The following is a 27481-nucleotide window of genomic DNA, read 5'->3' as shown; positions in this document are numbered from 1 at the left end:
TCAGCCTAGCTCACAGCAACCTCAAACTCCTGGGCTCAAGCAATCCTGCTGCCTCAGCCTCCTGAGTAGCTGGGACTATAGGCATGTGCCACCATACCCCATTAATTTTTTTCTATATATTTTAGTTGGCCAATTAATTTGTTTCTATTTTTAGTAGAGACAGGGTCTTGCTCTTGCTCAGGCTGGTTTCTAACTCCTGACCTTGAGCGATCCTCCTGAGTGCTAGGATTACAGGCGTGAGCCACTGTGCCTGGCAGATTCTAATATCTTTAAACAGTAATTTGAGGGCAGGAAATATATTTTATTCATTTTGCACTGTTCATGCATATGGGGTTGGAAATGGTGGGCATTCATGTTTATTGAATGAAGGGAATGAACTAATTCTTCAAATCTTCCTAAATCGAAACTAGAAAGGTGTTTTGAGTATCAGTATAGAGAAGAGGGCAGAGGCAAAAGCAATATAAAATGTAAACACACATACTCAGATATGAAAGATTTAGTCATGTAAAATGCCACTGGAAAAACTCAGCATGCTTTCAAAGAGACTTAGTTTTGCATGTTTTATTCTACATTTGGCTTCTTTCATTAAAATACATATATTAACACGTATTCTACATCTAACAGAGTCTCAACTGATGTCTAAATTTTTACCTTTATCCATGCATAGAAATCTGGAGAGACCAAGAGAAACCTAATAAACTAAAAATTGTCAAAATATATAATGAATGATATATTTAAATGGCAGGGAAATTCCCTGTAGAAACTAAATGACAAGTAGAAGCAGGACAAGAACTTTTAATATGCAGCTCATCCAAATCTTTCTTTTGTAAATTTTAGTAGTACAATTATAACTCCCAATGTTAAAAAGCTAATGACAGATTTTTTTAAATGGTAGAGTATGTATACAACTTCAAGATCATGATCAAGGTTACTAAACCAATGCTTAAATCATTTTATCCTTCATCCCACAGATTTAATAAAATATAATAATTTACCACAGAGTTAAGTAAATTGGGTAAATTAGCTTGCCCAATCTAACCCTCTACAAGACAAAATCAAAGTGCTTTGGACTCATAATGAATTCATGAAAAGAAAGAATAACATTGTAAGTTATTACATCATGGGTTTGGCTTTTCCCTAAGACCCCTTCCCCTCCTCTGCCAAAAATAGTAACTCAGTCAGAATTACAAAGTCCCTGAGAAGATTTACACAGTCTAAAGTATTTATCAAAGCTAACAAAAAGCTTCCAATGCAGCTCTGAAGTTTTCCTAGACACTATAAACAGTCAACTATGTAGCTGAGATAAAGAATGATGTTACTCTAATAACTGAGAAAATCCTACCAAAATTCATGCCAATATACTAAAACATAAATTATTGTCCAAGTATCACTTGCATTGCCTAGCATTTACATTATAACAGGCATATCATCAACGACATAGCCAATTCTTAATTACATACATTTTGATGGCTAATGGAAATTTTTAATATTAATTGGATTCCCTCTGCTATCCAAAACATTTTCTAGACACTCTGTGTAATCAAGAAATGTACTATAGAATCAACAATTGTCTATGTTTTAGCAGAACTGTTATTGTTTTAAAACCAACTAACAGGCCAATTTGCAGCCCCAAACCAAATATGTGTTTGGAATGCTATATATAACAATGACTTTTTCCAGTGGTTAGTTAAGTTGATTAAAGTTCATCAAAAGAAGAAACTCTGGAGAAGTAGGATTTCAAAGAAAAAAATGACAGTACTTTAATAACTCTTACTTTAAGGAGATCTAATATGTAAAATGTAAATTTATAGCAAGACTTCAGAGAGTTATAAAATAATGAGATACTTTAAACAGTTTTAATTCACAAAAATCCAATTTACTTACATATTTTTAGAACACATAGTAAATAAAAGAGGTCCAGGTGATTAAATATATAAGTTATAGAAAAGAAAAAGCAAATTAGTAACAAGATCAATATACTAAACACAAGTTTTATCATATAAACACTACCTTTAGCATTTGAAGCTACTGAGTAAACTACAAGCAATAAACAAAATAAGGAAGGCATAAACAAAGAAAATGTTAGAGAATCAGAATAAATAAGATGTGTTATTAAAAATCTTTTTAAAAATCTTTTAATACAAACTTCTGTTGACATCCACTAAACCATTCAGAACTAAGCCTAAAACTTTTGGGGAAAGAGTGTTTCAAAATCCAACTTTAAATTTCTATAGTTCTGTTTTTTGTTTTCAAATTATTCAACTATGGAGGAAATTTATTTTTAAAAATAGCCTACATATTATAAAATTAAACCATTATAAATATATAATTCTGATTTTAGTAAATTTATAGAGTTGTGCTACCATCACCACAATCTAGTTGTAGAACATTTCCATCTTTCCAAAGAGTTCTCCAGTTCCTATCTGTAACTAATCTCTTTCTGCTCCTACCTCCAGCCTTAGGCAAGAAAGATCTGCTTTTTCTATAAATTTGCCTTTCTCAGACATTTCATACAAATGGAATCATACGATATGAAGTCTTTTACATCTGGCTTCTTTCATTTAGCAGTTTTTGAGGTTCATCCATGTTGTAGTATGTTTCATTAAATTGGTCATTTTAATAGCTAAATAGTTCCCCATTGAATGTATGTACCACATTTTGTTTATCAATCACTAATTAGTAGTATTTTTAGATTGTTTCCAGTTTTGGACCATTATAAATAATGCTGCTATGAGCACACAAGTATGTGTCTTTGTGTGGGCATATGTTTTCTTTTCTCTTTTATACATTCCTAGAATTGCTAGGTCATATGGTAAATTTAAGACATCTCTATTTTTATCCAACTGTTTTTTTTTTCTTCTTCTTTTTCTTATTTTTTGAGAGACAGTGTCTCACTGTGTTGCTCAGGGTGAACTCAAAGTCCTGGGCTCAAGCAATCCTCCTGCCTCAGCCTCCCTAAGTAGCTGGGACTACAGGCGTGTACCACTTCACCCACTATCAAGTGTTTTTCAAACAAAGCATTTTTAAATGGTAGATATTAGAAATTTTTAGAATACAAATAAACTAGATCACTGGTTCTCTTATTCCTAAATAAATAAATTTACCATATCCAACTCATACACTTCTCAGTTCATGGTTCCTTATTCCCACTGTCCCAGCTTAAAGTCTCAAGAGTATAATAATTAGGGGGAGGGGGTAGAAAGGATATCAGGTATATTAGTAGTGTTTCCACAGTCCTAAATTCATTGTTTTGGTACTACTGGAGAAACTTATGGAACCAGGACTGCAGGTACAAAGATCAATGAAAGGCAAAGAGAAAAAATGTTTTCATTTTCTCAGTGTATCAAAAGGGGATTTTTAAAAGAATTAATGAGATATTCTTAATAAAGGTAAATAAATATAATAATTCTCTTTGAAGGAAGAATAATTCTAAAAAATAATTCAAATAGGGCCAGGCATGGTGGCTCACTCCTGTAATCCCAGCATTTTGGGAGGCTGAGGCGTGAGTATTGCTTGAGGCCAGGAGTTCAAGATCAGCCTGGGCAAGATAGTCAGACCCTGTCTCTACAAAAAAATTAAAAACTTAGCCAGGCATAGTGGCAGGCACCTGTACTCCTAGCTACTCGGGAGGCTGAGGCAGGAAGATCCCTTTGAGCCCAGGAGGTGGAGGCTGCAGTGAGCCATGATCGTGCCACTGCACTCTTGCCTGGGCAACAGAGAGAAACCATGTCTCTCTAAAATAACAATAACATTCATTCAACTTTATTTTCAAGTAACCTACAACTAGAGAATGATATTTCTTTTTTCTTTTTTTTTTTTTTTGAGACAGAGTCTCACTTTTGTTGCCCTGGCTAGAGTGAGTGCCATGGTATCAGCCTAGCTCACAGCAACATCAAACTCCTGGGCTCAAGCGATCCTCCTGCCTCAGCCTCCCAAGTAGCTGGGACTACAGGCATGCACCACCATGCCCGGCTAATTTTTTGTATATATACTTTTAGTTGGTCAATTAATTTCTTTCTATTTTTAGTAGAGACGGGGTCTCGCTCAGGCTGGTTTCTAACTCCCGACCTTGAGCAATCCGCCCGCCTAGGCCTCCCAGAGTGCTAGGATTACAGGCGTGAGCCACCGCACCCGGCCTGAGAATGATATTTCTAAATAATATAGTTCAATGTTTTAAAAAACTTACTTTCTCCTAACACTTTCCTCCTATTGTTTATGTCAATTATCTGAGTCAAGAACAAAAAAAGATTCAGGGTATATATAGATGATAATTTAGTTTTTTAAAAATTCACTCACTGGTAATGAGTGAACAAAAATCAAATAAGAAAAATTACTCAAGAAAAGCACTATTAAGAGGTAATGTTAAATCAAGAAAAATGTATCATTTGGTGACTTTCAAATTCTGAAGACAAATATCCTTTAACAAATCATGAATCCAATAGCTTAGCCAAAAACAAACTTGAGCTATCGGTGCGATGTGGGCAAATATCTTAGATTTAAAGCCATGGATATCTGCTTTTTCATGGGAATTTATAATATTCTTCCATGTTTATGGATTTCTTTACAAAATTACAAAGTCAGTTTTTCAGAAGAGTAGTATATTTATTATTGGTAGTATCTCAGAATTCTGCTTAGCTTTTTGAGATGAACCAAATCATGCTATTTTGAGTAGTAAAGCCATAGAAAACATGCAGGATTGAATTGCCCATTATTTGCCCATATATTTTTCAATATCTACTCTGTAAGAACCTGATACTGCAGGTTCTCACCATACCAAAACCAGCAGCATAAACTTCAATTTTTGGCAGCTCACAGACCAAAAAAGAAAAACAAGGGGAAAAAAAAATCCTCTACATATAGTCACCATGCTTATCTACATTTAATTTGTTTAATTCAAAATGAGCAGTCACTGCTTAACTATATTTAAAGGATATATTTCTAATTAGAAAAATTTGATGTTAAATGCCATAAAGGAAGCAAAGGGATAACAAAAAAGTTTTCATAGCTATAATGATTTAAAAGATAGTATTTTGGGAGAAAAACTAATAATAAAACAACTTAGTCTTGATTTTTAAAGTTGAAAATCCCAGAACCTGTAAAAACGAAAGCTTTTTTTGTTATTATTAATTAGAAATTTAAAAGTCTTACTCTATAGCCACATCTATGTGGAGGTAATGGACAGACCTGACTTAAAATCCAGAATGATAAAAGGATAATCTTAAATTACCCCCATTTACTTTGTTCATTAGTTTCTGATCTCCCAATGCAAGAAACAAAAGTATGACAGGGAAAGGAAGGGGAAGTTGTCAGGCTTTGGTCTGTACCAAGACAGTAAAATCTCAAAAGAAATAATATTACCTAAAAGTAAATCAATGATTACTCTAATTAGGTGGCCATTTTAGGTCAAAAATTATATTTCTGGGATCTCATTTTCTTGGCACACAATTACTGTTTACAATTAAGCTAAAAACTTGTTCTGGTATTTTATGACATCACGAAAATTCTTTCCTCCCCAGGCAGAATGCCAAAAACAACTAGAAGCTAAATGCCTGCGCCTTCTGCTTCTGAGAGAGACAACTCTGTCTTGTTTCCTCTAAACTAGCCTTGCCATAAGAAAGGCAAAAAACTTCTTTTTGTTTTTGCAAATAAAATATAAACTTCCAGAATCTCAACTGCCAATCTTAAGATTTTACATGACTGAAAACTCTTTATTGGTTCTGACAGGAAATTCACTAGAAAACAAAACAGGTTGCATAAGACTTTTGACACAATTCATTAATGAGTATGGGAATTTAAGGTTTCTTTTAAATGTTAATATCTTAAGTCTAATGGTACAATATATATAATACAAAATGCTAAAATTTTTAAAAAAGGAAAACAAAGACATTTCATTCATAGCTATCCAATGTTCATTCATATGATCAGGGATGAAATCTTGTTTTTATCCATTATTTGTTTTTCTACTTTTGATATGTCTGAGGATCCAATTTAAGCATAACAAGGAAGGTGGAAAGAAAAAAAAAGATCGGGAGAGGGAGAGAAAGAGACAGAGCCAAAGAGGCAGAAAGATATACACAGGATACTTACCTTCCTCTCCAAACTGATCATATATTTCTCTCTTTTTAGGATCACTCAATACTTCATAAGCTTCTGCGACCTCTTTAAATTTTTCCTCTGCCTGAGGAGATTTGTTCTTGTCCGGATGAAATTTGAGGGCTTGTTTTCGGTAAGCCTTTTTAATATCTTCATCTGAAGCTCCTTTTTCAATTCCCAAAATGTAATAATAGTCTTTCCCCATTTCGAATTCCTTGAAATGAACTTAGATTTCCCTTTGTAAAAGAAAACAGCGTCCCCAGTCTTAGCAATACACCGATTCTAAGAAAAATAAACCAAACTGGGTATTTTAAAAGTTAAAGCAAATCAGCAATTCAGCTAGCAGTCTTAAGGCAACAAGCAGACAGCGTCTCTGCATTTAATTCGTTCACCAACAGCTCACTTACAGATAAATATACGCTACACAGGAGACGGCCTCCTTCTAGATCCTCCCATTTTCACTACGTGTCTCTGTACTTTCTAGAACAGCAAATGCTACAGGACGTCACTTTCCCAGCTGCCTCTAGTCAAAATACTGAGCTATGTTTTCTCCTCCTCCTCCACGATTAACTATTCATTCTCCTTCTGGCTCTACCATTTTTATTTCCTATTTAAGAGGCCAAGTGGATTAACAAACCAGTATTTCAACACAGAATGTCATAACTACATATTTATTTACTCTATTCTAGGTGAAAAAACAATAAAAATGATTATAGCCATTAAGCATCCTGTTAAAAGAAGTTAAAATTATTATACAAATAAAAGTACCTTTGGATTTATTTTAGGTATTTTAATTTCAAGTTATTCATCTGTATACAATACTAAAATATGGGCTATTTAAATTAAAATTTTCAAATTTATATCATTTTCAAAATTCCTGGGGACTATTAATCAGAAATGCCAGGAAGTCAAGATAACATCTTAACATTATAAAAAGGATATCTATCATAAAATTGAAAAGCACTATGTTAAAATAAGGACTTAAATATGATTTTAGCTAATGATTTTAACTAGTTCTTTTTTATAGTATACAAGAGTTTATAGTTTTAGCAAACTAATATTTATCTGTAAAAGCTTAATATCTGAATTTAGTTACTTCAACTAAAACAGAATGAGACCTCAATTCCCAGGGACACTATTTAAAGAATTTTTGTGCTGCAGGAAAGCTAGTAGAAAAGTATCAGGTTACAGACAGTACATATTCATGTTCTTTATAAGACTTTAACTAGATCAACTTAAAAGCTGGATATGCTATTTAAAGTAATATGAGAAATATTTTTTTTTAGAAACACATTTCCCTAATTATAAATATATACTCATTGTCAAAGATAGGAAAAAAATCAAATAAAAATTTCCCTATCATTCCATTTTAGGTAGTCTCTGTTAAATGGTATATATTTACTTCTAATCCTTTATTCTATGAATATTTACAGTTATTTCTGTAGTTTTGTAGCTTTTTTATTAACAAAGTTTAGATCGTAGCATTTATATACCCTTTTGATGCCTGCTTTTTTCATATAACATGTTTTGGATATTTAGGAGGCATATTTTCAATGTATATAACTCATCTTTTATCTCTGATATGGTTCCTTTCTTTTAAAAAATATTCCCATTTCTAATATTGAAAAGATGGATTAATAAGAAAACGTCAAAAGATTTGCATGCATCTTACAGTGAAATATCTTACATCTGTAAATTTAAAAAAAAACCTTTATGAGGAAAAGAAAATGCACATATATGTTTAGAATGTAATGAAAGGTGATGATCATATGTTAACCTTTAAAGAAATGGGAACACCTACTCTGTATGCCAAGCAATGATGATTCAGCAATTCTTTATGAATGTTCATTTTTGTGCACTTTGACAGCTATGATTTCCTATTCCTCAAAACTCTCTACTTTTAAAACACCTTGACATTAGAAATTTATAACATCTATCTAGCCTACCTACGAGTTACAGAGGTTTGTCAGCTATTTAGCAATTTTTTTAGTACCACCAAGGAATACTCAATGTCAAAAGATATTTTCAAATCCAAAAAAACTTAGGGAAAAATGCTAATATCCAAAATCAACTTAAGAACTCTTTTAAAAAGCATATTGCCAAGTTGGAATCCAGTGTGAGGAGCAGCATCAAATAAAGTAAAAACATAATAAATATCACCTACTATAAAGTTAATTTCCAAGGGAATTTCTTTAAATATTTATTACCAAAGGAACACTGACATTACTACCTATGAAAAACATGAAATTGTTCTGGAAGGTAATGTTGGGAGAAAAAAATAGATACTTATCTGATTCAATCATTTTCAGAGAGCTAGAAATATTATCAGGACTTGACATATTAAATGATTTTAAAACCTGAAGACTAGGTCTTTCACCTTTGGAGAAATTGCATTATATATTAACAGATGGAAAGAATCTGGCTCTCTAGACATCAAGAAGGATGAATAGGGATTTGCACATTTCTTCAACTATCACACACACACACAAGAATCACAGAAGTTGAAAGGCCTGAATTCACTCAACTTGGACATTTCAAGTTAATAAGGAAGCAAATATGATTTTGATTAATACTATTAGATAATAAAACATTCTGGCTAGGTTTTGGTAAAACAAGCAAATAGTTTGCACACTTGTAGCCTTGTAAAGCTTTGTAAATAATTCTTTCAAATATTTGAAACAGTTATTAAAAAGCAGTAACTTCCAGAAAAAAGCAAAAAAAAAAAAAAAGCAGTAACTACTATTTTAGAAGCTCTATAAATACCACATCCAGAAATTTATCCTTAGAAAATAATTCAAAGACAAAAATTATTATATATACAAATACACTCATTGAAAATAGATGAAATAGAGTAATGGATCAATATGATCATCATTAAAACCAGTCTCCTGAATACCCTGCTATGTTATATCTGATCTCTTTATAATACAACTATAAACTATACCTTAGTCTCTATATATTCTTTTATTTCTCTCTATTTCCTATCAATTTCCTTATCCTCTGTGGCGACCCCTATCTTAAAGACTTGGCTCCATGGGGAAAAATAGCTAATCTCCTCGCAGGCCTGCCTCAACTACTCTCCCCTGCAAATGAAATAGAGTAATGGATCAATATGATCATCATTAAAAGTACATAGTACTTTGGAGACATTTTACTCTTACAGTCACTTTTTCAAATTGAGAGGTCTCCTCTACTACTTAGGGGTTGAAAATCCATTATACAAGCACTTCACATTAAATTTTGGTCATCCAGGTTTATACGATATGAATGTGGGGATTTTTCTGTGGAGAATAGTCATCCCTGCAAATAATTATCATGACAAAAGTAGGAAGAGTATGTGAAGGGAACAACATTGGCAGCCTTTAGGGAAAATGGAACACAGAAGAGCTGTAATCAAAGTTTATTTAATATTAATAAATGTGTTTCTAAAAGTAAAAATAAAATAAAAAATGCTACATAGAAAATAGTCTATTTAAAAATGTTATTTAGAAGTCATATAAATCCCTGTTTATTTGATGTTATGTGTATGTGTGACAGAAGATTTGGAGAGAACAAAAACTAGTTCAGGTTAGTAAATGACATACATTTTTCTCCTCAAATTAAAATTAAAGAATGCTATAATATTTTTTAACCAAGATATAAAATTGGTGTTTGCATTTTTAAATTTTTACTTTACTATACAAACATTGGTGAAATTATTCCATGAAATCATAATTCTCTTCCCTTTATTAAAAGAAAATTACAGAGTCTCAGATTTCTCCTCCTCTAAATATTTACAATTTACAACATGCAGTTCTCATGCTGGGATAGGGTTGTTCATTTCTAACTGATTGGAAGTTACAATGTATTTTAAAGAAATTCTTTTAATTTTTTCAACCACATCAGAAAACATAAATTTGTTTATTACTTTGTTTATCCAAGTTAGTAGCAACAACATTTTTGTGCTTAAGAATATCTTGTGGGGAGTGCTCACTTCAGCAGCACATATACTAAAATTGGAACGATACAGAGATTAGCATGGCCCCTAAAAAAAAAAAAGAATATATTGCGGGGAAATGTGTCATTCTATTTTAGGGAGACATAGGCTAGAATTAAGTAAAAATTCTAATGAAATTTACATTGTTTTCCCATAGTGTAATGGTGAGCACTCTGGACTCTGAAGTTTACATTGTTTTCAACAACTTCAATGGAGCTTCCTTATTTGGAATATTATGCTTTAATAATATAGGGAAATTATTTTTACAGAGGTATGAGTTCCTTATTTTATGATCACAGTTTAACTAATATTTTATTTTATTTATTTATTTATTTTTTTTTTTTTATTTATTTATTTTTTTTTTTGAGACAGAGTCTCGCTTTGTTGCCCAGGCTAGAGTGAGTGCCGTGGCGTCAGCCTAGCTCACAGCAACCTCAAACTCCTGGGCTCGAGTGATCCTTCTGCCTCAGCCTCCCGGGTAGCTGGGACTACAGGCATGCGCCACCATGCCCGGCTAATTTTTTATATATATATCAGTTGGCCAATTAATTTCTTTCGATTTATAGTAGAGACGGGGTCTCGCTCTTGCTCAGGCTGGTTTTGAACTCCTGACCTTGAGCAATCCGCCCGCCTCGGCCTCCCAAGAGCTAGGATTACAGGCGTGAGCCACAGCGCCCGGCCTAACTAATATTTTTAGATAATAAGAATGGGAACTAAAGATAACATTTTAACCACACAAAAAAATTAAAAATATAACTAGTCATACCACTGATGCCATCTTCATCGTTTACTTTGGCTTTATTCATATATGATAAGTCTTCTTTTTTCTTCTTTTTCAAATAATTTCTCAGTTATAATAAATTAGTACAAAGGAAGATAGGATGCCTTCTAGAGTCTCAGAAGAAATTTCTATTAAAATTCTGATTGGCCGGGCCTAGGGGCTCATGTCTGTAACCCTAGCACTCTGGTAGGCCGAGGTCAGAGGATCGCATGAGCTCAGGAGTTCAAGACCAGCCTGAGCAAGAGTGAGGTCCCATCTCTATTTATAATTTAAAAATAAATAAATAAATACAATTCAGATTACTGCTTAAATGCTTGAGGACAAATGACTTCTAATGTTTTACCAATGCACCTGTTGAAAACTTTTTCTGGGGCAGAGAGCGGTGGCCCACACTTGGAATCCTAGCACTCCGGGAGGCCAAGGTGGGAGCATGGTTTGAGCTCAAGAGTTTGACACCAGCCTGAGCAAGAGCGAGACCCCGTCTCTACTAAAATTACTTAAAAAAAAAAAAAAAGAAAAGAAAGAAAACTTTTCCTGCCAATACTTAATTCTTAAATGGATCACATTTAGTCCTGAAATTTCTCATAAGCAATTCATATTAGAAAATTATGACTTCTATTCCCTAATACTTCATATCCAAAAATAAGCAAATAAACTGAGGCTCTTTTATATCCTGTTAATAGTGCTTTAGATAATTGAATATATAACCTCAAATCTAAGTAGATCACAGTGATTATAAAACTGCCACGCTGGCACCAGCGAATACTGATAGTGCAGTGGTTAAAAGCACTGATTCTGGAGCCAGACTGCCTGGGTTAGAATCCTGGTAACTCTATGGCCTTGAACTTATATCTTTCTGTGACTCAGTTTCCTCATTTGTCAAATGGCTTTAACATTAATACCAACTTTGTAGGGTTGCAGTGAAGATTACGTGAGATCAATGTGTGATACACTTAAATGCAACTGGCACATAGTGAAGACTATGAAAGTATTATTCTTTTGATGACAATAATATCATATGCAATAGAACAATTTTTATAGGAAAAAATCACTATACCATATGTATAACAAAATGTCCTTGTTTATAAGCATATACACACACAGAGCTTTCCATCTTCTTCCATATATCCTAGTTAATATTTGCTATGTATTCATCTTGACTGTTAACATTTTAAATCATTAAAACTTCACATAGGTAGCATTCATTGTATTTCAGTTCCAATATTTATATTCTTAAAATATATATCTTTGACTTTGGAGTCAGAAGAGTTCACAGCCTTTCCAGCCTTAATTTCTGTCAATGCCTCAGATACCTCAGTCTTACTGAATTACTTGAAAGTTGCCTAAGGAAAACTATTATTAACATTTATTACTGAATCTTCAATTCCTGTTAGAGGACTAGCATAAAGGGGATACAAATGTCTAAAGAATAAATTAAAGAATAAAGACCTAAGAATTTGAATGCTTGGTTTCTAATCTCAGCTCTGCCACTTAAAAGGAAAGTAACTTAGTTTTGTTTTGTTTTGTTTTTTAATTTCATTATACTGAAACATCCTGGTCTGCTAAAGTAAACTGTTTAATGTCTCTGAATTCCTAGCTCACAAAGGTTATCATGAGAATCAGATAATACATGTGAAAACAGTAAAATTTATATTATGACACACATGTATAAGTTATTTTCATTATTTTAAGTTATACAAACTATTTTGCTACTACTTGGAGGTTATTGACAAATAAGTTTTCTTTTACTCAGTATGTTTTACTTGATAGAAAGCATTAAAGTAACTACCAGATTCATCTCTGAAGGACTCAGGCATCCTCCAAGATCATGCCCTTTCCCAAGTTCCCTTGTCAGACCTTTATTGCACTGAATTTTAGTCTCTTTTCACACAGCGCTAAAAAAAAAAAAAAAAGTTCTATGCCTTTCCCATAATAATAGCATTTATATAATACTTTAGTTTATATAATGAAACACTTCCATATGCTTTCTCACATGCAATCTTTATATGTGCATACACATCTGATACTCAAAACAAGAGAGGATTTCAAAGAAATTTTCTATAGCTGCAATCTAATTATGAGCCATGATATTCTTAACAATACCTAAATAGACATTGTCCCAATATTAACATAAAATTAAGGAGGATTAAACTATGTCTATTTTAATATTTGACCTGATTTTTAGATATTGTCTAAGTAATTACAATAAATTTAACTATTGGCTATTTAATAATGAACTACATCTTACCTCTCCATGTTATACTTTCCTAAAAAACCTTCAAACACTAAGGCATCATTACCATAGATTTCTGTGCAGCAAATGCTTATGCCTAAGTTCGGAACTCAGACTCCAAATTTTCATTCCTGTGGGAAAGCTTCAGACTTTGAGCATAATAATTACAATACATATAAATTTTATAATGGTTACAAATGCAACTTTATCTTTTTTTGTTGCTTTTAAAATTTTTTTCTTTTCTTTTCTTTTTAATTTTTTTTTTTTTTAAAGGTGAGGGTATTTTTCAGAAGTGAGCATTTGCATGTGTAGCCACTTTATTCCTATGAGATAGGTGTCAGATGTTGTATTGATAATTAATTTTATCAATCGCTGTGCAGACTTTTTTTGCCTCTTTTTAATTTTTAATTTATTTTTTCCTCACCAACCCTGGTCTAGCAACTTTATCTTTAGTGGAAAAACAGAGAAATTTTTAAAGAACTTCATTTCTTATCCCATCTGGGTTACAAGATTAAACCCCATCTATTTAAAATTAAATTGTTTAAAAAATCCTACTTTTCCTCCTTATATTTATAAATATCCTTCTTTAGGCAACTGCAGTACTTTGGACTCATTATATTTGGAATTATAATGCTATTATAAATGCTATTGACCACCCATTTTTATGGTATTTGATGGGTACTACATAAACTGTTTAGAAAGATGGTTATCACAGTACACTTTTCCTATGAATAAAGTAACTCAATCACTCAGTAAATATTTACTCAGTGCTTACTAGGTGTCACACACTGTTTCAGATGTTATCAACTAGACAGATAACATCCTTGCTCTCATTCAATTTATATTCCAGTAGGAGAAGACAAACAATAAACAAGTTAAATAAAGAAATGGGATAATTTCGGCCAGTTTTAAGAGCTTTAAAGAAAATATTACTGGCTGGGCGCGGTGGCTCATGCCTGTAATCCTAGAACTCTGGGAGGTCAAAGTGGGTGGATTGCTCGAGGTCAGGAGTTCGAGACCAGCCTGAGCAAGAGCAAGACCTCATCTCTACTGTAAATAGAAACAAATTAATTGGCCAACTTATATAGAAAAAATTAGCCGGACGTGGTGGCGCATGCCTGTAGTCCCAGCTACTCAGGAGGCTGAGGCAGGAGGATCGCTTGAGCCCAGGAGTTTGAGGTTGCTGTGAGCTAGGCTGACGCCACGGCACTCACTCTAGCCTGGACAACAAAGCGAGACTCTGTCTCAAAAAAAAAAAAAAAAAGAAAAAAAAAAGAAAAGAAAAGAAAAAGAAAATATTACTGAGATGGAGCTTGATGGAGAGGGGCTATATAGTCAGAGTGATCAGGGAAGGCCTTCCTGTTTAGCTCTGCCTTAAAAATTATACCAAAGTTCCACAAAAAGGGAAGTAGTTATTTTGGCTAGAGGAATAAGAGTAATTCTGGATGCCATACATATATATTTTTTTTAAGAGACAGGGTCTTGCTCTGTCACCCAGGCAGGATAGGAGTGCAGTGGCATGATCATGGGTCACTGTAACCTGTAACTCCTGAGCTCAAACAATCCTCCTGTCTCAGCCTCCTGAGTACCTGGGATTACAGGAGTAAGCCATCAAGACTGGCCCTGGATATCATATTTTTTAAAAGATATAGGCAGATTATAAACTTTCAGAAAAGTAAATGGGCTGATATGGAGCTCTCGATGACCTACTTAGATTCTATTATCAGGAAGAAATGTATTCAGTTCTCTTCACTATTTCCATTTATTCCCTTTCCCCATGTACAAATCTAAACACAATCCCTTCAGGCCTAAAGCTAACAGTCAAATTCAATAAAGTATAATACAAAGACAGTGAGCAATTAATGGCCAAATAAGTGCTACTTAACTACTACAGGAGTTGAGACAAACATGGCATAGAGGAAAGAGCATAAACTTGAAATGAGAAGATTTGGTTTAGTATTCCAAGTGTCCCCAACCTATGGTGAGTTGTATAAATATTTCATTATATATTATGATGTTATAGTAATAATCATAAAGTGCAAAATAAATGTAATGCACTTGAATCATCCTGAAACCATCCTTTCCCTCCCCAGTCCATGGAAAAATTGTCTTCCATGAAACCTCTCTCTGATGCCAAAATGATTGGAGACCGCTGCAGTATTCTTAGCTTTGCTACTTTGTATCCTTATGAGTTCTGGAAAAGCCATGTATTTTCTGACTCTCAATTCTCTTATGTATAAAATGGATGACATTGTTTACCTCATTAGATTGACAAAAAGAATCAGAAAATATATGAAAGAGCTTTACAAAGAGTGAAGTATTATACAAATGTTAATTATTTTCCTAATCTTGGGCTGGAGAGGTAAGGATGGGAAAGGCTTCAGAAAAGAAAAATATGAGCAACATCTTAAATGATTGGACGATTTTGAAAGAAAGAGAGGAAGGCGGGGAAGGTTTGTGATTTGGACCAGGAACACAAAGCCTAGAAGCAAAAGAGCGTAAAATGTATTTGATAAAGCAAAAAGAGTGGTTAGATTAACACATAGGAGCTAGAAAAGCTCACCCTACAAAGGTGAGAGAAAAAAGTTATGGTCAGATTGTTGAAAGTTTTTAATGTAATACTTAATGACTGCTCTTTCATGCTTTTCAAAAAGTGCTAATTCAATTGTTTGGCCTTTGAAACAAACATTATTTTAAAAGCTTGCTTCACTTCTTAAATGTCAATTTATTTCAAAACTAGTGAAATTACTTTTTTTGGTTGTCTTAGTGAGGTAAACAGTTCTTCAAGTTTTATTAATAATTTTAAGTTTCCATGAGCACCAATAAAAGATGCCAAGCTAACCTAAAATGTTTGATAGAAAGAAGAGCTTTACTAGTCTTAATTCTCCTTGGACTATTGTCTCTATCACCTAAATTTCCCAGTACTTTTATCACTGTAGTTATAGTAATAATTCCCCAAATTTTCAAATTTTGATACTGTGTCACTGCTTGTTTTTATACTTCCCTGCACAAAGCATTATAATAGAATATACACATTTATTTTATTGATCTAATGGTCTTTTAAAAAGACGTAAAATGAAATTCAAAAAATTAAAAAGTACATGTCTTCAAAAAATTGGCAAAATAAAATTGCTTTAAAAAGTTTATAAAAGTTAGTAATCTGGAGATAGCCAGGGATCAGAAATATTTTATACTTACAAAAATCATTTCCCTTTTTTGGAGTATAAAATTTTATTCTAACAGTGATGACATAAAATGTATCCTAATAGGCCAGGTGCGGTGGCTCATGCCTATAATCCTAGCACTCTAGGAGGCCGAGGCGGGCAGACTGCTCAAGGTCAGGGGTTTGAAACCAGCCTGAGCAAGAGTGAGACCCCGTCTCTACTATGAATAGAAAGAAATTAATTGGCCAACTTACATAGAAAAATTAGCCGGGCATGGTGGCGCATGCCTGTAGTTCCAGCTACTTGGGAGGCTGAGGCAGAAGGATTGCTTGAGCCCAGAAGTTTGAGGTTGCTGTGAGCTAGGCTGACGCCACGGCACTCACTCTAGCCTGGGCAACAAAGCGAGACTCTGTCTCAAACAAAATAAAATAATAAAAAATAAAATGTATCCTAAAATATCCAAGTAACAACTAGCCCTTCTTTCTTACCCTCTTTTATAAGAAGTCCTGGAAAAGATTACTAGTAGACTAGTGAACATACAGTGAGTTAATCTCATGCTTTCCTAACATTTTGGAATCATTTAAAATAAAGTATTCTTTACACTAATTTTAAACATTGAGTAAGATAGCCAAAAGAAACTATAGAATTTCTGGATCAATTTAAATGGGTTCTGATAAACTGATATTTTTTTTCTTTTTTTCTTTTAATTTTTATAAATTTATTTTTACTTATACTTATTCTTTTTTTTTCTTTGCCTCTAAAGGGAGTTGATACAGTTGTGGCTAAACTGATATTTGATTGTGATACTCTGACTATGTTGAAAGATTACACAAACTTACTAGACCCAGTGCTGTCCAACAGAAGAAATATAAAGCAAGCTACAAATGTAAGCACTTGTAGAATCTACACTTAAAAAAAGTAGAAACGTGAAATTAATTTTAATAATATATTTTATTTATCCCAGTAAATCTAAGATATCATCATTGCAACATGTAATTGATATAAAAATTATCAATGAGATGCTTTACATCCTTTTTTTGGTACTAAGTCTTCAAAATCCATTGTATAGTTTAGACTTACACAACGCTTCAATTCAGATAGCCACATTTCAGCAGCTTAACAGCCTCATATGGCTAGTGGTAACTTAGTTGGACAGGGCAGATCTAGTGGTGCCTTCTAATCACCAGTGCTATGATCCAATTTTTCAGAAACCTCAGCCTATGAACCTCAACCCAAGTATATTATCAATATATATATACATATCTCTCAGATGCATACTTAGGGGGAATAAAGTCTTAACTGGTGAACTCTAAAGAGAAGTTCATTTTTACTAATAATATTCCATTTTTCACTTACCTAAAAGATATGAGGATTCTTTTGAAATAATACTTTACATTTAAAGTAGCGGGAATAGCTTTATTTACATATGCTCAAAGTATACTTTTTTTTTTTTTTTTGAGACAGAGTCTTACTCTGTTGCCCAGGTTAGAGTGCCATGGCATCAGCCTAGCTCACAGAAACCTCAAAGTCCTGAGTTCAAGCGATCCTTCTGCCTCACCCTCCCGAGTAGCTGGGACTACAGGCATGCACGACCATGCCCGGCTAATTTTTTTCTATTTTTGGTAGAGAGGGGGGTCCTGCTCTTGCTCACGCTGGTCTCGAACTCCTGAGCTCAAATGATCCGCCCACGTATACTTTGTTAATGTTGAATGTAAAAGCAACATTAAGAAATGAGGAATTTATGTGATTTTCATTCTCCTCTTTTCTAATGTTTCTCTTATATGTGGCCAGAGAAAGCAACTTAACTGGCTCGTCAGAAAGAGAGCAGCAGTCTGTGGCCAAAATGAAATCAATAACTGCTGAGAGTAACATAAATAATACCGAGAAAAAAAATGTCTGTAGCATAAGAGGTGAGGCAGGGGTACAAGAGGACATACTGCTATTTCACTGAACTGTTAGGCTCTTAGCCAAGACTGCAACAAACTGATTATCTAGCAAGTTTGTTTAGCTCTTCAATTGTTTATAAGTCTAAAATGATTTCTTTTAATTTAAATCAGTACCAAATTTGAACTATGAATTATCTTTATGTTGTATCCATGAAGGCATATAATGAAACTACTGCTACTATGGAGACTTAACTATAATTCAAAGATTTTAATGACAGCTATCAAATATAAATAAGTATTAGAACATTTATGAAAATAAGCCAGCCAGGTACAGTGGCTTACACTTATGGTCTCAGCCACCTGGGAGGCTGAGGCAGGAGGATCATCTGAGCCTAGGAGTTTGAGGTTGCAGTGAGCTATGACGACAGCACTGCACTCTAGCCCAGGCACCAGAGTGAGACCCTGTCTCCAAAAAAAAAAGCCAACATGTTCTATAGTATTCACCAACTTCTATAAAACTAAGTCATTGACTGCCTAATTCCAAATGCAATGAGCTCCAACTATTATAATTGCCTAAAGAGGAATATTTATAGATAAAAGAGTTAGGATTTCTAAAGTAATTTAATTTTAAATGGATGGGTTTTAATGTTTGAGTTTTCAACATTTAAAAAAATGTAGGCTTTTTATTATCTAGGACAAAATCTATGTATCAAGGCAAATTATCGACACTCTACTGTGTTATATACTGTTATATGTGCCAAGAAGGATAAAACAGAAGGCTAGTTCTTCCCCTCAAGGAGTTTATATTATAAATATATAAAAGTTCTTGTCTATTGCTGTTTTTGTCATATAGTGGTAGAATTTGAGTAGTTGCAGCAGAGACCATATGGTCCACAGGCCCAAAATATTTACTGTCTGGCCTTTAATGTTTACTGAGTCTTGCTTATACAAATTATTTTTGACTGGAGGGCGAGGACAGTTTAAAAAAATTACTAAACACAATAAAATTTTATTGTATCAGGCAAACTTTAAAGACTAGAGTTTCTATTATAAGCACTCAGAAAATAAAGATCATCTTTTTATTTACGGTAAAATAAAAGTTGTCACTGATTCTTAACCTGGACATGCCTGCTAAGGGGAAGATATTAGAATATTTGGGGTCTAAGATGTTTATCAAAAGGAGGAACATGTGTTTAAGAGGTTGAGAAACACAGCTTAATAATCATATCTCTGTGTTGTTTGGCTTGACCATTCCCATCTAACTCATGATGCCTGGCCATAAATGACTTTGGCTGTTTCCCCAAATCAAATTTTCCCTGAAGTAGTTGATTCTGATTTGCCATAATTATGTTCTATAAAATCACTACAAATACAGAATTAGCAACTACTGAATCATCACCCCTAAAGGAAATATGTAAGTTAGGTTTCTGTCAGACTCTGCTCACATTTTCATGAACTGATCAATACATAACCTCTTTTATATGTATTTTTCTGGCTAAAGGCATCCCATTTAGTATATTTTCATTTATTGAAATTGAACTCATGACCAACAGCACTGTAACTCATGCCTGAATGATGCTTATCTAACACATGTATTTTTTCCAAAGGAAACATTATAGACTTCTTGTGCTTAGGAACACTAGGCAGCACTTCAGCATAACCTTGGAGGCCACTTTATAGTGAAATTACCAAAAAAAAGCACAAAAATGCAAAACTGTGGCACTAAATAGATCATGAAAAGATTTGTTTACATTATGAGAGCTAAAAAGAGGGCAAAACACTGACTTATTCCACCTCAGCTAGTTCATATCATTCAAGTTTTTGCCACTCTGCACATGCACATGTGTGCAAATGACATCAAAAGCATGAGTATTGGAGGTCGAGGCGGGCGGACTGCTCGAGGTCAGGAGTTCAAAACCAGCCTGAGCAAGAGCGAGACCCTGTCTCTACTATAAATAGAAACAAATTAATTGGCCAACTAATATATAGAAAAAATTAGCCGGGCATGGTGGTGCATGCCCGTAGTCCCAGCTACTCGGGAGGCTGAGGCAGAAGGATTGCTTGAACCCAGGAGTTTGAGGTTGCTGTGAGCTAGGCTGATGCCACGGCACTCACTCTAGCCTGGGCAACAAAGTGAGATTCTGTCTCAAAAAAAAAAAAAAAAGCATGAGTATTGAGTTTTGAGGTTACAAATAAATTGCAGTGGCTAGGAGAATTCACAAATACGGAATTGGTGAAAAATGAGAATCAACTGTATAATGATGTGCCACTACTGAGAATCTTCTAAATTAACTATAGCCAGTTAAAATATTGGTTTTGATCTTCTATATTTTCTTAAGAAACAAAACAAAAACAAAAAATTATTGTGGAGCAACAGTAAGTACACAGGCACCAAAGGCAATGTGTTTGAAGTGATCCTTGTTATATACATGCAAAGTGGGGGGTGTAGCTGTATTGCCCTCTTCTCTACTCCAGGAGCCCTTCACCCAGCTTACTTTGCTTTGAGACCCAGGCTCCAGTTGGGCTTCTATGAATCCCAGCTTGGGTTAGGTTCCCCTGACCTTGATCTTTTACACTTTTCCCCATAGCTCCGCTCTATCACATATCACCCTGCATAACCATCTGTTTGCTTATGCCTTACCCACTGGGTTATAACCTCCCCGAGGGATCCTGTTTTATTCTCTTTTTTATTTCTGGAACAAGGCCTTTACAATACATTGCTGTTTAATAAATTTTACTGAGTGAATGAAAGAGATGAGTAATTTCTAGAACCTAAAGTAAGATGACTATAATATAAAGAGACAAATAGGTAAATTTAATAAGAAATATTACTTAAATATAATCTGTACAATTTACCAACCAGCTGGATGTGGGGATAAGCATTTCAGATTGCCCATTTCTAGACTGACAAAGGTGTATATAGTTCCTACTAATGAAAGTATAAAATATAAAAGCACATTTGAAGGGAAACACAAGTTCCACTGTGAACATGCTTATCACCCTATTAAATTACCCCTTCCTCTATGCTTCCTTGATAGTAAATTTTATTGCTTTAAGACAACATTCCTAATTACTACTGTGTTGTAATAACTTGCATCTCTGGCTAAGTCCCCCAACTAAAATGTAATACAGGGCAAGTTTTACTTAATTTTTGACTCCCCAAAACCTAGCATGACATTCACTTGCATTGAATGTGGATGATGTCCAGGAGACAGATATTCTGAACTGAAGCTTAGACAAGAAATCTTGGCTAGAGGTAAAGATTTAGAAAGGATCCTAACTCAAATGGTATTTTATAGTGTGAAGGAATAATTTTTGGAAAGAATCAAAGACAGAACTTTGGGATGAACAGCATTTGAGGGGCACATCAATCAAGAGAAGACAATGAAGACTGAGAAGGAACCATCAGAGATCAACCAGGTGAAAATGATATGGCAGATACTGTTGGTTACCTACCAAACAGCCATTCATATCTTCTTTCTGGCTAACAGCTATCTAATTTCTTCCAGGAATAGAGTAATGAACTCAGGGAAGATGGGAGCTTCCGCCAGTCCCTGGAGAATGACTCAAAGTTGGTTTAAGTCAATCATAGCAATCACATTTCCTTAGGGTAGTGATTGGTGGAGGGCTAAACATGTAACATGGTTCTGGCCAATGAGATGTAAAAGAAATGCTCTGGAGATTTTCCTCCCAGGAGAAGCCCCAGCACTGCCTTCCTGTTTTCAAATAATGAAAATTCGATGCTTGCTATCTTACAACCCTGAAGATAGACATCTGTGACACAGGAGAATGGCAGAATACAAAAATAGAAAGAGCCTGAGTTCTTGATAGGTTGTTGCAATATCTGAATTGATCTTGGAACCACCCATCACTAGACTTCTTAAGAGACTGTTACTTGGGGCTGAAAGCATCCCAATATCACCAGTGTCCCCAAACCAAAAGATAGAAAGTAAAAGATACAGGGAAGTAAAGAAAGATGATAGAAAAGCACCCATAAGCATGAGAATGATTCTGGTTTCAGTACTAATAGCTAATTCTGGTAAGCACTCAAAAAAAAAAAATATTAACTGTGTGCAAGTACTATTCTAAAAACACAGAAAACCTCATTTAATCTTTCACAATTCTAGAAGGTAGACAGAATTGTGAGCAATAAAAGCAAATGCCAGAATGCAGTGAATTTAACATTAAGAGGGAAATGAAAATGGAACAGTAAATTTAAATATTTTGAAAAAGCTGTCCGAAGGAAAGAAGATAAAGTTGCAATAAGGAAAGGATAAAGGAGGATTTAAAATAAGGTAGACAACAATATGAAGAAAGATGAGATATGAGAGAGAGAGGAAAATTGCAAGTTGAGAGTAAAGTAGGGTGTTTGATAACAATGGTGATAGTTTGCCACAGCAATTATGGAAAATAGGGAAGAAGCTGCTCGGAAACAAGTAAAGAATTAATATATCCCACTAAGAACCCAGCTGAAACCAGAAACCATGATGAATAGACACTCCATTCATTTCTTTTTTTTTTTTTTTTTTTTGAGACAGAGTCTCGCTTTGTTGCCTAGGCTAGAGTGAGTGCCGTGGCGTCAGCCTAGCTCACAGCAACCTCAAACTCCTGGGCTCAAGCAATCCTTCTGCCTCAGCCTCCCAAGTAGCTGGGACTACAGGCATGCGCCACCATGCCTGGCTCATTTTCCTATATATATTAGTTGGCCAATTAATTTCTTTCTATTTACAGTAGAGACGGGGTCTGGCTCTTGCTCAGGCTGGTTTCGAACTCCTGACCTCGAGCAATCCGCCCGCCTCGGCCTCCCAGAGAGCTAGGATTACAGGCTTGAGCCACCGCGCCCGGCCTCACTCCATTCATTTCTTCACAAATATTTTATTATGGACCTTCCACATGCCTAGGCACCTTTTTGGGTGCTAGGGATACAGTATGAACAAAAATCCCTGCCTCATGTTCCTTACATGCTAGTGGTGGTAGTGGAAATACAATAAAAAAAGATTTTTTAAAATACTATAATAGATGACAGTAGAAGCTAAGAAAAATAAACTAGAAGAGGGAAAGTGTGGATTACATTTTTAGCTGGGGTGGCCAGAAATAACTTCACAGAGAAAATGGCATTTGCACTATAACCTGGAAGGGGGAAAGCTGTGGATGTGGTAGAATATACCAGGTAGAGGGAAATACCAAACACAAAATCCTGGAAGCGAGGGAATGCCAGGTATCTTTGAGGAACTGTAAGGTGGCTAATGTAGCTGAGTCAGAATGACAAGGACAGTGAAGGGGTTGAAAGGTGGTCAGAGGAATAATTGCAATATATAGCCTTATAAGCCACTAAAGATTTTGACTTGTATTCTGAAGAAAGGTGAGAAGACATTGGTGAGTTTTGGATCACTTTGGTTTCTAAGTTAAGATTAGCATAGGATGGTGAGCAAGAGTGGAAGACTAATAAGAATGCCTTGTAATAATTCAGATAGTTTGGACCATGAGGTAGCAGTGGAGGTGGTGAGAAGTGGTCAATTTGTGGATCTATTTTAAAGGTATAATCAATAGGATTTCCTGGTGAATCAGACATGAGATGTGAGAGAAATCAATAATGACACCAACGTTTTTCAGCTATAGCAAACTGAGAATAGAACTGCTATTTACTAAAACTAGAAGAGAAGGGGGAAATTAGGGAACTTAATACTGGACATACTAATTTTAAGATGCATGGAAATTCTAGTAAACAGTTGGATGAGTCTGGTATTCACAGAAGCAGTCTAGACAGAAGATAAAAATTTGGGAATAGTATAGAAATCTTTAAAACCATGAAACTAAATGAAATTACTAGAGTGAATGTCTAGGGATAGGGATAAAGGGAAAAAAGATAGGGAAAAAAGGGTACAAGGATTGAATTCTAGGACTGACAAATGTAGTAGTAATAACTAATACTAGGAAAGTGTGGCCTCTCCTCTCCCTCCCTCACCCTAGGAGATGAATCTTATTTATTCAAAACCAAGTATGGGGCCGGGCGCTGTGGCTCACGCCTGAGGCGGGTGGATTGCTCAAGGTCAGGAGTTCAAAACCAGCCTGAGCAAGAGCGAGACCCCGTCTCTACTATAAATAGAAAGAAATTAATTGGCCAACTGATATATATATAAAAAAATTAGCCGGGCATGGTGGCGCATGCCTGTAGTCCCAGCTACCCGGGAGGCTGAGGCAGAAGGATCACTCGAGCCCAGGAGTTTGAGGTTGCTGTGAGCTAGGCTGACGCCACGGCACTCACTCTAGCCTGGGCAACAAAGCGAGACTCTGTCTCAAAAAAAAAAAAAAAAAAAAAAAAAAAACCAAGTATGGGCTGGGCACGGTGGCTCACGCTTGTAATCCTAGCACTCTGGGAGGCCCCGAGGCGGGCGGATTGCTCAAGGTCAGGAGTTCAAAACCAGCCTGAGGGAGACCCCGTCTCTACCATAAAAATAGAAAGAAATTAATTGGCCAACTAATATATATATATATATAAATCAGCCGGGCATGGTGGCTCATGCCTGTAGTCCCAGCTACTCGGGAGGCTGAGGCAGGAGGATTGCTTGAGCCCAGGAGTTTGAGGTTGCTGTGAGCTAGGCTGACGCCACGGCACTCACTCTAGCCTAGGCAAAAAAGCGAGACTCTGTCTCAAAAAAAAAAACAAAAAAAAAAACCCAAGTATGGCACTTAATAGAGTAAGGCTGTGACTCAGCTCTAGTCAAGACAAAGTTAATCTGATTGGTAGTTGGGGGTGTGGGGATGTCAGTAGAAGAAACTTTCTTCCAGCATTTAACAATCATGACTGCATGACACCTAGAACTGTGGCAACCATTATACAGTCATTAGGGGAGCTAAGCCAACAAGCTGAGGATGGCAGAGGGGAGCTAAGCCAACAAGCTGAGGATGGCAGAGGACAAGGATGAAAAAAACATGGATACCTCATAAATTGAATTACTAAATCAATCAGTCTTAGAGCCACACTGCTTCTGGATTTTTAGTTATTATTTAAGCCACTAAATAAGGGGTTTCATTATTTGTGGTCAGAAGTATCTGGATACAATCATCTCATTCAATTTTCATAACAATGCTTAGTGTATGAAAGAGCTAATAGACTCAAAAAGGTTAAATAACTTGGTAAGGTCACTTAAGTAGCAAATGGTGAAATGAAGCTCCTCTGACTCCAATGTCTATTTGAACTGATTAAGAGCTGTGGATTTAAAGAGTAGACACAACTGGAAGGCAAAGGGGACTGGGAGTTGAGAATTACTGCAGTTACTGGCAAATTTAAGCCAGGAAGTAATAGAGATTGAAAGAAAAGGGAAGTGTCAAAAGACTAGAGGAACAACAGATTTAGTACAATAGTAAACAAGCTAAACTGACAAGAGGTCTTCTTGAGAGATTATCAGAGTTGAAGATTTTTATTGTTTGAAGTCTGGATGAAGTCTGGGTGCAGGCTGTGGCCATGAGTAGGAAGGGAATTGCATTTTCAGTGGCCAAGGATTAACACAGTAATATTTACTAACATCTACTACATGGCACACATTATCTTGTACACACCTGGGATATACAGGGTATCCCAAAAGTTTCCATACAAAGGAAAAATTTTGTAATCAATATTTTGCACATAAAGGTACATTTAGCTACTATTTCCCATTTTCCCTATGTATGGCAACTTTTGGGACACCCTGTAGCAGTGACTAAAATAGACAGGGTGCCCTGTGGAGTTCACACTTAGTGTGAAGAACAGGCAATAAACAAGTAAACTAGAACTTTGGTATACAGAGTTTTAGGCCAGCACAGTCAGAGGCACTCAATGGTATCTAATCTAAGTTCTCTGGTTAAGGCCTGGCCAGCAAGCTGAAGCCTTTACTCACAGTTACAAACAGAAGACTCAATGACTAGCATTCACGAGATTATTTCAAATAATTTAACATACACTAGGAAATAAATGTTTAATGAAGGAATGATATATTGATCATTCATTTTCTCCCATTCCAACTCTTCAATCTATTGCTTCAAAGATTATGACTATTATTTATTAGACTGATGCAAACTGTCTGAAAATAAATAGGGAGTCTTTGCAAAGTGATTCATGATTTCTTTCAATACTGACTCCCTAGTATGTTTCAGAGGGTGGGACATTTGTCTTTTGTTTACTACTATATCTCCAGCACCTAAAATAATACATAGTATTTTTGTTGAATTGAATCAATTAATAAACAAGCACCTACTAGATGCCAGACATTATGCTAATCTCAAAAGTAAGATAGCTCTTGCCCTTAAGAATTTACCATTTAAAGGCTCTAACTAAAAAATCTCTTGATCTTTACTGGTATCAAAGTACAGAGTTTAAGGAGCAAAGTTAAGAATCTGAAAGTAATTTCTGTCCTGGCTAAAAGGAGTTTATTTTAAACTACATGCTTTTAAGTTAAAAAAAAACAAAAAAAACTACAGTTCTATCTTGAAAAATTAGTATCATTAGTTGCTACAATTAGATAACCAGGCATAAACAATGATCACGATAAATCACAGGAAAACAGTACCTTCAGATGTTTCTTAAAATTTTAATTCCTTTTTCTTCTCAAGTACATATCCCTTCAAATACATTTTTTAAGATGAAATGAGAATATCAGTTAATGTGAAGCCACATGAAAGAATGGATTCAGAAGGCAAATTCCAAAGAGATCACTTCTATAAATAGAGACATGGAAATGTCAGAATAGAGGAACAAAGTTCCACTAAAAAACAACAACAAAATTGTTATATCAAATGACTCTTACATCTCATACACACTCATCTTTAGTTAAGGATTTCATTGGCAAAGATCCTTCATCTTTCAACAATATATTTTCAGAACAAAATTTAAGTAAAGATAGATGTCCTGATTACAAAAATCAAGATGTTCTTGGTTCTGCATAGATTCTTCTTGCCTTTGTACCTAAGGAGCAGAAAACCTCCATCTGAAACACCCAAACCCGCTGCTTCATATAAAATATATTTCATGAAATAGGGAGGGGGGGGTATATACATACATAAATAGTGAGATGTGCACCATCTGGGGATGGTCATGATGGAGACTCAGACTTTTGGGGGGAGGGGGGAAAATGGGCATTTATTGAAACCTTAAAATCTGTACCCCCATAATATGCCGAAATAATATATATATATATATATATATATATATATATATATATATATATTTCATGAAATAAAGAGCACTGGATTAGGAATCTAGTCTTTGCTCTGCAATTAATCTTGTCATTTTATATTAATACAAGCCACTCAAGCAACCTATGTCAGTTTCCTTTACCATAAAAATGAGAGAAATGGACTAAATGATTTTCA

The 27481-nt window shown here is 34.8% G+C and overlaps 1 protein-coding gene and 1 non-coding gene across 11 annotated transcripts in view; one reads left to right on the top strand and one right to left on the bottom strand.

Annotated features, from left to right (window-relative positions):
• Nucleotides 1-27481, bottom strand: part of DNAJB4 (DnaJ heat shock protein family (Hsp40) member B4) — a 42982-nt gene that overhangs the window by 5676 nt on the left and 9825 nt on the right. For 4 of the 10 annotated variants that reach the window (XM_012787497.3, XM_012787488.3, XM_012787505.3 and 1 more), the window contains exon 2: nt 6088-6329. The exons of 2 other annotated variants lie outside the window; for them this stretch is intronic. In XM_012787497.3, the coding sequence (XP_012642951.1) occupies nt 6088-6298 (211 nt within the window). In that variant the 5' untranslated portion in view covers nt 6299-6329. Of the gene's footprint in view, nt 1-6087; nt 6376-6500; nt 7041-27481 lie in introns of those variants that run through there. 4 more of the 10 variants (XM_012787470.3, XM_012787453.3, XM_012787460.3 and 1 more) reach the window with 2 other exon arrangements.
• Nucleotides 10059-10163, top strand: LOC142869776 (U6 spliceosomal RNA). The gene has a single exon (XR_012918339.1). It is a non-coding gene; the product is annotated as a U6 spliceosomal RNA (small nuclear RNA).

The sequence above is a fragment of the Microcebus murinus genome, chromosome 2 (genome assembly GCF_040939455.1).
Source record: "Microcebus murinus isolate Inina chromosome 2, M.murinus_Inina_mat1.0, whole genome shotgun sequence".
In the NCBI taxonomy this organism is placed as follows: Eukaryota; Metazoa; Chordata; class Mammalia; order Primates; family Cheirogaleidae; genus Microcebus; species Microcebus murinus.
The sequence above is the reverse complement of the archived record's forward strand: the minus strand, read 5'-3'. Positions and strand labels throughout refer to the sequence as shown.